Source organism: Cupressus sempervirens, chromosome 9, assembly GCF_028749045.1.
Source record: "Cupressus sempervirens isolate cs-2001-9-10 chromosome 9, ASM2874904v1, whole genome shotgun sequence".
NCBI lineage: Eukaryota > Viridiplantae > Streptophyta > Pinopsida > Cupressales > Cupressaceae > Cupressus > Cupressus sempervirens.
This window is the reverse complement of record NC_143126.1, coordinates 127194130-127205176: the sequence shown is the minus strand read 5'-3', so window position 1 is coordinate 127205176 and position 11047 is coordinate 127194130. Positions and strand designations below refer to the sequence as shown.

The following is an 11047-nucleotide window of genomic DNA, read 5'->3' as shown; positions in this document are numbered from 1 at the left end:
ATAATTATTCAAAAATGGGTTTCAATCAATAGTAAAGAGAATATCAGGTGAGTCAACATAATCATCTGATTCTCAGTAACTCCAATCTTATATGAACTTGAATAGCCTATACAGGGATACTTTATGGTGTACAATGATGGTAAAGTGAGAGATAGTAAAAAACCATAATTTCCTATGTCTGACTGATTGTTTGTGCCAAAGTACGCATTTAGCTAAATCAAATACTGTGTAACTGAAAATCAACCCTCTACTCTAAGTTAACTCATCAAAACATTACAATTTGCAAGATTGACATAATAGAATACTTGAATTTCAAAGGCTTGTATTCATAATTGAGGTTGATAATCTCAAAAGATCCCACTTACCCTGCAAGTTTCTCACTTCCTCTGCAAGTTTCTGACTTCCAAACAATGTCGAATTACAATCAGATGGATGCAATGTATATCACGAGACGGTTACGAAAAATAGTTTTTGATAGTTGCGACTATTTAGGCATGAAGACTCGTATCACAAACCAACAGTCTGAGGATAGTTGTGATTATTCAGACATCTTCAATAAAATAATAATCGGACGAGATTTGTTATGATTGCTATTCCTAGATGAATCAAAATGATTGAAAAGAAATATTATGATTATAATTCGAATACATGTGCTGAAGGCGAAGAGTGTGGACATTATACTGAAGTCGTGTGGAAAAAATCGTAGAAGCTCGGATGTGCCCATGTTAAATGTGACAATGGTGCCATTTTCATCTCCTGCAATTACGCTCATTATGGGACTGTTGTTAGGCAAAATCCATACTGACTCATGTACGTTGTATTTTTATGTTTAATGTACGTTGTATTTTATAATGTTTTGGTATAGAATATGTATGTTCTAAATGTGGGCATTTGAATTAATTTAAGGTTATTAAAATTTCAATGGCATGGGAGTGCACAATGCGGAAGATGCGACATAGTTGGCACGATTGGTGAAGACAATGACAGATGTAAATGTGGGCTCCTGAAAATTGTATGTTATTTATTTTATTTTTTAAACGATGAATTACATAGACCTCAAAATTGTAGGTTTTTTATTTATTTTTTTAAACGATGAATTACACAAATTTCAGATGTTGCACAGTTTGTGCTATCCTCTGGCTAGCTTTTTTACATTGCTATTTTGTTGCTGCATCAATTTATGATTCAAAAACTGTCTTGCAATTGAATTGGATTGGGAATAGTAATCATTGGCAATTTTCATATCAACAATAGCATAGTGGTCATGATGTGGAATATTGAATGCTTCTCTAAAAAACTTAGGTGTATTATCCAACAATATTACACTCTAGGAATTTTTAATTGTCCTATCATCTACATCATAATACTGTGCGCATCCCAAGACCAATTCCATAGATTGAAGAGAAATTGGGAATGCAGCTACTTCAACCAATCCTGAATTTGCCAATCTCTGCCAGAGAAGAGACATTCCCTCACCCCTTTTCATTCTATCTGAAAATTCCATAATATCAATGAACCCTAAGATTGTGTCTCCTATCTCCTTATATGCTGAATCAAACTTAGATTTATGAAGATTCCTTATAAATTTGTACTTCATGGTGAACAATATATAATATGTGACCTGAAATTTTTTTTTTTTTTAAATTAATAAGCAAAAAAATGTAAAACACAAATGAGAAATGTTTTTAGATGGAAGAAAATAAAAGTGTGGATGTCAAAAACATTAAACACACTTTTCATTATATTTAGGTAAGAAATATTTAATACTAGAAGAAGTTGAAGCGAAGATCAATGCATAGAAATAAAAGTGGTGACAATATAAAATAATTGCATCTATAGTTATTTTTTATATGAGAAATAATTTAAACACATATGAAAATTTTAATGAAAGATTAAATCATGGAAATAAATTCCCATAGCCAGTAAAAATTGAATATATTATGTCAAATGCAATACAGTTTACTGTCCAAAGATATATGGATCTTGACCCAAACAAAACAATGTCATGTTGAAGTCCACTATTTTAGTATCCATCTTCCATTAACCCAATCATGGGCTCGACGTATGAGGGAATGATAATATGCTTGAAGAGTTTTAGTTTTGGGAAAGAAAATTTCAAAAAATTGTTGGTGACTTAAAGGAGATTCAAAAACGTCTATAACAACATCTGTCATTGTCTTCACCAATTGTGCCAACTATGTCGCATCTCCCGCATTGTGCACTCCCATGCCATTGAAATTTTAATAACCTTAAATCAATTTAAACGCCCACATTTAGAACAAACATATTCTATACCAAAACATTATAAAATACAGCGTGCATTAAACATAAAAAATACAGCATACATGAGCCAGTATGGCTTCTGCCTAACAACATTCCCATAATGAGCGTAATTGCAGAAGATGAAAATGGCACCATTGTCACATTTAACAAGGGCACATCCGAGCTTATGCGATTTTTTCCACACGACTTTAGTATAATGTCCGCACTCTACGCCTTCAGCACATGTATTCAAATTATAATCATAATATTGCTTTTCAATCATTTCAATTCATCTGGGAATAAGTTATATAATATTATATATATATATATATATTAGTTATTAATACAGATACTTTATCCATGATGTGTTCTTTTATTCTAGAATATATCTCTCTCTCTCTCTCTTTCATTATGGAGTAGACGTTGTTTCTCCATTTCTGTATCATCCATCTTTTGTTTTTGTCTACATTTCTATTCTCTTTGATATAGTTTTTTATATTCTCTTCTCTCATCTTCAGATTGACAATTAGCACGTCTTGGTAGCATATCTGAAAAATTGAGAAGTAAAGTACTATTTAGACTATGTTTCTTTATTTTGATTGTTAGACCAATTCAAATACAATAAAAGAGTACATAATTTTATGTAACCAAATATGATTTTAAAGTATTTTACATAAAGTTAGATTGTCTTAGTATACATAACTTTTAAAATATAATTAAAAATATTTATTGTATTTATTCATTTAGATATAAAATCACATTCTTTCCATAGTTAATTGTATCTTTCAAAGAGATAATCAAAAGACTATATTTCCCTTGTTCTAAATTAAATACCATGTTTAAAAATAAATAACATTTTTTTATTGGAAAACATAATAACTTTGAAATATTACACTATAAAAGTAGGCCAAAAATATACTTCATCATTAAAAGGAGTATGTTGTATTAGTCACACATGAAGTGACTATTTAATAGTGAAATTGTATGTAAAACATTTGGACATGTATATATTTAATATGTTTCTATCAAAGAAATAATAGGACTCTATTCTAAAAAAAAAAATTGCATTACAACAACTAAGTTGTGTGCCATTGTCATATTAATTACAAAAATTGCATTACAAAATTTGCATTACATGTGGAAATATAAATTATAGAATTGGAGTATTCTGAAAGAATATATGATTGTGATGACATTGTTTGTCATCTATATAGAATAGTGTCATGCAAAGGCACTAACAACTTCTCTCAATAGGTTCTTGTCAGGACCGAAGCGGTACTTGAGCTTAATGTTGACAGAGTTAACTATGTTGTTAACACCTTTAATAGTATCCACAGCATCTGAACTTTGTGACTAAAAATCACATATTGTTTTTTTTCTTTGCATCATAATATCAATGTCCTCTTTTTGTAATTTCTTGTGCATTGACTCAGAAAATTGTTGAATAATCTGATCGGAGGAACACAATGCTAAAGAACTATCAAACAAATTACAACCCAAACCTTCGATAAACTTTTGTATCCTAGTCATCGATATATCTGGCAAACTTTTTATTGTGTGCAATTTTTTATGACAATTTATTAGTGTTGATCTTCTCAAATTACATACCTTTAACAATTCTTGGAGTGAGGCTTTGCTATGACTTATACCAATTGAGACTAATTGATCAATAGGCATTGTCTTTACCTTTCTTATAATTGGAATATCTTCTTTTAAGAAATCAAGCTCCCCAACTATTGTTTCATCAATATCCCGTGCCACAATTACCTTGTCAGGGACACTTTTATATTGTTTGACTACCTTTTGAATCATGTGAATACCTAGAATTTCCAAATCATACATCCATTCTATAAATGCAGTGTGTATTCCGTCATCATTGTTCTTATCTGAATGAAATATAGAGTCTTTGATCGGCTATAGAGAACATTGCACATGGTCATATGATTCAACATGAGGTGAAGTGCATGTATTTTCAACATTTTGCGGAGATTGACCATGAAAATTTTCATCTTTATTCAAACCAGCAAAAGTCACATCATTGATGTCCACTTCAAGAGGAGGTGAATTACCTTTATCCTCATTTATATTGTCATAATTGATAATAAAATCCTAATTTACACCGAGAACTTCATGTGAAACCATAGGTGGGCCCACTGTGACATCATCTCTCACAATATCCGTTGCATTTGTGAATTTTTTTGTATGATATTCGAACATGTGATATACCGAGTGCATTGGAAGTAATGTAAATGGCTTTTCGACCCACTCTATTGATAGTAATATGACATCCATTGAACGACTTTCAATCGAAGTTTCTTCATGAGAGTACCAATCTATTGGATCAATTGGAAGACCAGATATATTATGTGTTTCATATAATGGAAGTAACTGATTCCCATCTTCTTTTAGGCCTTCTGTAATATTATGAATATTGCAAGATTGCATGAGCTCTAGTGACAATCTATAATAGTCCCTTTTTTTAATTTGTTTTTCATTTACACAATTTTCCCAATGGTCCTCTAAAGCAACCTGGTGTTTGAAACTTCCATTTACAATACTAGATATCCTTCCTGTTGGATCAAAGTTATATTGTACATCGCCAATAGTATTAATTCAAAGATGAGCCACATCAAGTTCTGCACTTTCCACTATTTCAAGATTAGCACAGGAGTAGTTACCAATAGTTATTGGAAAATTAAAGAAATCTAAACATCGGTCCCCAAATTGTCTTGTTACTAGAAAAATTTGTCTACACAACTCCAAAAGCAATAGTTTATCGGAAGGCTAGCGTGGGAACTTCCATGGAGAACCATGGAAGCTAGAAACTCTTACATAGGTGAATGTTCAAAATTGGATATACCAATTTCCATATTTTGCAATTTCATCAGCAGTCTCATTGGATATTCTTCTTTCCATTTCATCATGAAGTCTTCTTATGACAGTGAAATTGAATCCATCGTTGACTCTACAAAAATGCTTTTCACTTTCAATCATTTCTAACTGAGGAAAACAATTGTAAACTCCTGGTTGAACCACTCCAAACCTATAATTCTTATTTATTCCTGGAAATATATTTTGCAAGGCCAATAAATAGACCAAATATGATGTCATATAGAATGTTTTGCTATGAAGAACATTAATTAATTGTTCATGTAAACAGTTGCTGATAATGGATGCCCAATCAACTTGTTTTTTGTTCCAAATTTTTTGGATGAAATAAAGCATCCATGTCTCAAAATGAGTTGAGTGAGGACAACCAAAAACCCTACTCAATAGAGTGATAAAATCTCTACCCTCTTCTATAAAATCAACTTTTTGCTATCCTCTGGCTAGCTTTTTCACATTGCTATTTTGTTGCTGCATCAATTTATGATTCAAAAACCATCTTGCAATTGAATCAAATTGGGAATAGTAATCATTGGCAATTTTCATATCAATAATAGCATAGTGGTCGTGATGTGGAATATTGAATGCTTCTCTGACAAATTTACTTGTATTATCCAACAATATTACACCCTGGGAATTTTTAATTGTCCTATCATCTACATCATAATACTGTGCACATGCCAAAACCAATTCCACTAATTGAAGAGAAATTGGGAACGCAACTGGTTCAACCAATCCTGAATTTTCCAATCTCTACCAAAGAAGAGACATTCCCTCACCCCTTTTCATTCTATCTGAAAATTCCATAATATCAATGAACCCTAAGTTTGTGTCTCCTATCTCCTTATATGCTGAATCAAACTTAGATTTACGAAGATTCCTTGTAAATTTGTACTTCATGGTGAACAATATAATATATGTGACCTAAAAATATTATTTTTTTTAAATTAATAAGCAAACAAATGTAAAAGAAAAATGAGAAATGCTTTTAGATGGAAGAAAATAAAATTGTGGATGTGAAAAACATTAAACACACTTTTCATTATATTTAGGTAAGAAATATTTAATACCAAAAGAAGTTGAAGCAAAGATCAATGCATGGAAATAAAAGTGGTGACAATATAAAATAATTGCATCTATAGTTATTTTTTATATGAGAAATAATTTAAACACTTATGAAAATTTTAATGAAAGATTAAATCATGGAAATAAATTCCCATAGCCAGTAAAAATTGAATATATTATGTCAAACGCAATACAGTTTACGGTCCAAAGATATATGGATCTTGACCCAAACAAAACAATGTCATGTTGAAGTCCACTATTTTAGTATCCATCTTCCATTAACCCAATCATGGGCTCGACATATGAGGGAACAAGAATATGCTTGAAGAGTTTTGGTTTTGGGAAAAAAAAATTCAAAAAATTGTTGGTGACTTAAAGGAGATTCAAAAACATCTATAACAATTCTTGTCAACCAACAATTATTCTCGAACACATCAACAACTAAATCCACTGAAATATATTCAGGTAGGCTAACAACTGGAGGTGAAGGTCGAATAAATTTAGTATATAATTCCTCTATAAGATGCTCTCGGGTCCATTCATCTATTATAAAATTATCATAGTCAATGATGAACTTAGGCCTCTGTACATCGGTGACATATCCTATTATGGTCGCAGGGATCCATGCTCTGTTGTCATCACAACACACTTCTACTTTCATCCCGTAATGAAATTCCATGTTGTACAACTTAACCTTAAAAATAATTAATTTTAGATTAATTTTCTAATTTAAACATTTAAATCAAATCCTAATGCATCTAACAATCAATGTCTCCAACTTCAAACTACGTAATCTCTCAATTCAGCCATCAATCTAATATGACATATTTTTAAATTTAAATACTTCAAATTTACATTCTTTATTCAAAAATGTGATTCTTAATGTATAATAATTTCGGGTCTAAAACGAATTATTTTCTAGATAGTTTGAATGCATCTAGCAATCATTGTCTCCAATTTCAAACTATGTAATCTTTGTTTATTTTTCTACTTTTATCAATCTAATATTACATATTTCTAAATTTAAATACTTCAAATTTAAATTCATAATTTATTCTTTATCTTGCAAAAGAGATGAAGAATTAATTATTTAAATGGTTTTCTTGATTTCTTTTCTATAGTTTAATAATCATAATCTTCGGTAACTTTTTACATTGCAATGTACATTAATAACCATTTAATTAAATATGAAATTATACATTTATAAAGAGACTTCTAAATATTTTTATTTTTTAATTTCTTTTCTTTTAAAGTCTTCATTCAAAATAAACATTTTTGAAATGAAATATAAAAACAATGATTGTTCTCACCTAAACACATCCATGTAACTATAGCTAATTCTGGCTGAAAGTTATTCATCTATCAATTAAAGATATCTATGTATATCTATGTATTCTTTCTAACCTTAAGTAATAACAGTTTTCCTTTTTTCTTAAAGATGTATAAAGATATAATATATAATGTTTTGTGTATTTTATAATGTTTTGGTATAGAATATGTCTGTTCTAAATGTTGGATATAATATATAATGTTTTGTGTATTTTATAATGTTTTGGTATAGAATATGTCTATTCTAAATGTGGGCGTTTGAATTAATTTAAGGTATATCTTAATAATTAAGATATAATCTAACCTTAATTTAACTTAGTCATATTATCTTCGATAGCCACAATTTGCATTCCTTATCTTGTCTTCTACTTTCAATTTATTTATATATCTTAATTATTAAGATGTAGATATCTTAATTATTAAAATTATCTTTTCATTCTTAGTTAATATATAGTAATTATTGAATCATTTTATTTAATATTTTTTTACCTCTTTGAGGGGATGACTACAATTAACAATTATATCAGATTCAAATAAAAAATATTTATACTTTTTTTTTGTCCATAGAAATTTTATAATGTACGTTGTATTTTATAATGTTTTGGTATAGAATATGTTTGTTCTAAATGTGGGCGTTTGAATTAATTTAAGGTATATCTTAATAATTAAGATATAATCTAACCTTAATTTAACTTAGTCATATTATCTTCGATAGCCACAATTTGCATTCCTTATCTTGTCTTCTACTTTCAATTTATTTATATATCTTAATTATTAAAATGTAGATATCTTAATTATTAAAATTATCTTTTTATTCTTAGTTAATATATAGCAATTATTGAATCATTTTATTAAAAAAAATTTTACCTCTTTGAGGGGATGACTGGAATTAACCATTATATCACATTCGAATAAAAAATATTTATACTTTTTTTTTGTCCATAGAAATTTCCAATCTTTGAAAAGCTTACCCTATTGAAGAGTGCAATCTCAGGGTTTTAAATCTTCGATAGCCACAATTTGCATTCCTTATCTTGTCTTCTACTTTCAATTTATTTAATTATTTTTAATTTGAAAATATATAAGATTTTCACACTGGGTTTATATAAGCAATAGAAATAAAACATATTAAAATTATATATCTTGTAATTATTAATATTTATTCCCACTTTTACACTTCACCCATGTTTTTATTAGTATTTATAAATCTTTTCATTCCCATTTAATATATATTAATTATTGAATCATTTTATTTAACATTTTTTTCCTTTTCACATGATTACATTCCACTTTCAAGTTTAATCCTTAATATAATAAATAATATTTTTGTCAAGATCATTATAATACATCTAAACACAATAATGGAACCAATAAAGGAAAAAGTGTGTTATATATTTCTAGTTCACATTTTAACTTTACAAATTCATTTTTAAAAAAACTTTTACAATAACTATGAATATATATTCATATCTATGTATTTTTTGGCAAGTAATTCTTCTAAGATTTGAGAAGATTTAGTTTGTGGATTTTCTATATCTATTTCACACATCAAGCTTTTTTGGCAAACAACTTTGTCAAATATTTTTCATGTCTTTCCTATTCATCCATCTATTACTTCTTGCAATGTTTAATTACTTTCATAATACATTCAGAGTGGAGGCAATCTTCTGTAAATTCATACTCTTTGTAAGAAATGAAAATATTTCAATGACAAACCACTTTCCTTATGTTGCATAACTTCAATCTAAATTGTGATTATTCTATCACACATATTGATTATATAAACCCAACTACATTAAGGGGCGACTCAAATATTTGAATACAAGAAGGATTTAAATTTTTTTTTTTTTTTTTTTTAGTACAATAGAAAAAGATTACATCTTTCTATGGGCAACGCAAACAAGATTGATTTTTTCTATGGTACAACCCTATAAGATTGTATTTTCTATTGTACGAAGAGGAAAATATGGAATTTTTTCTCTCCTCTGGGGCTCTTGATGTTTGTGTTTGCAATTGATCTTTCTCAGATTGTGAAAAAAAAGTGATGGTTATGTTAACCCATTTTGAGGAGAATAGGGGGAATCCAAGAGCAAAGACATTTCCCCATGTATCCCTAAGCTTAAATGGTTGCTTAGAAGTCAATTTTAAGAGAAGATAAGTTAGAAAAGAAGAAGACTTCTATAGCATTTTTGTAAATAAGGAAGCACATTATAATTGTTTAAACCAAGTAAATATACTCGTAGTGTTCCAGATGATTAACAATAGTTCAAGAGTATTCTTTTGAAGTTTTCTACAGCAAGAGAGTTTTTTTCCTATAAAATATTTGTGTCTTTGGTAGGGTACATGTTTCTTTTTGTATTTCATTTCAATGTCATTCTGCATCTATTTTTTCTATAGTCAAAAATTTCAAAGTTCTCAAATTCTACTTTGATATGGTTGTCCGTTGTCGTTCTTCACACAAAGTTAAGAATGTTGGATAATATTGTAATTTTGGAAAAATATACATTCGATGAATCGTGCCTGCTCATTGAATAGAAAATTAAGGAACACTATTGTAGTACATTCTATTCAAAACTAAATCATATTATCATGTGTTAACAGTTACAACACTCCCTTTGTCCTTCCATGTTGCCATGGCAGTTGGGCCATATTGCATTCTATCCCTATGAATAAATTTAGGGTTCTTAATAGCTTATTTAAAATGTATTAAAAAGACACTAAGATATGTGTTTTGGTATTTAATATTAATAATTAAAGTAATAATAATATAATAATTAAATTATCTAATGTTCATCTTTAGTAGAAAATAATATTGAGCTCTTACAGACAATCAAACAGCCATTCATTCCAAAACCCTTATTTGGTAGTAGTTTCACTTTAAATTCATGAGGTTCAAACATGGCAAGTCTCCAAGTTCTTAATATAAAGGTTCATAAAGAATGCCTACGTTTTTTATTTAACTAAAACAATAAATGGTAAGAATTATATATTATAGGTAGCTATGGTTGAGTCTAAGAAAATGGATAGAGTTGTGGCCATTGATGTAAGGTGCATTAATGCTATCTATGTATGGCATGAGAGAAAGGTGGAAGACAGGATGAATACAGCCACAAAGAAATTTTAAAATACAATAGGATTGATAAAAACTAATAAGGGCCCGACCCTTTCTAATTAACAATGATGGATAGGATAGAATCCATCTTGTATTTCTGTACAAACCAATTACTGAAGGATGTAGATAGGATACACAAACTAAAAATGGAAAAAGAGGCTTGGAAAATGAGAATTTGATAGACGAAGAACCCTAATGTGCCAAAAATTAAGGAGTTCATTATTATGTACAAGGAAGAGAAGATAGCATGTCGATTCTAATACTCTGACAGACATGAAGAATAGCGTTGTTTATATGCAACAAGTGCAGACACATTCATACACAGTCAAAAGAAAATGTAATTTAATAAGTGCAAAGTAAGCCAGATTTGGAACCTGGTTGAGATGCTTGTGA

The 11047-nt window shown here is 29.1% G+C and overlaps 1 protein-coding gene across 1 annotated transcript in view; it reads left to right on the top strand.

Moving 5' to 3' along the window:
• Window positions 1-629: 629 nt before the first annotated feature.
• Window positions 630-11047, top strand: part of LOC149537854 (uncharacterized) — an 11592-nt gene continuing 1174 nt past the window's right edge. Inside the window, exons 1-2 of the mRNA XM_089802387.1 lie at window positions 630-810; window positions 2316-2507. Of these exons, the coding sequence (XP_089658513.1) occupies window positions 630-810; window positions 2316-2507 (373 nt within the window). The remainder of the gene's footprint in view (window positions 811-2315; window positions 2508-11047) is intronic.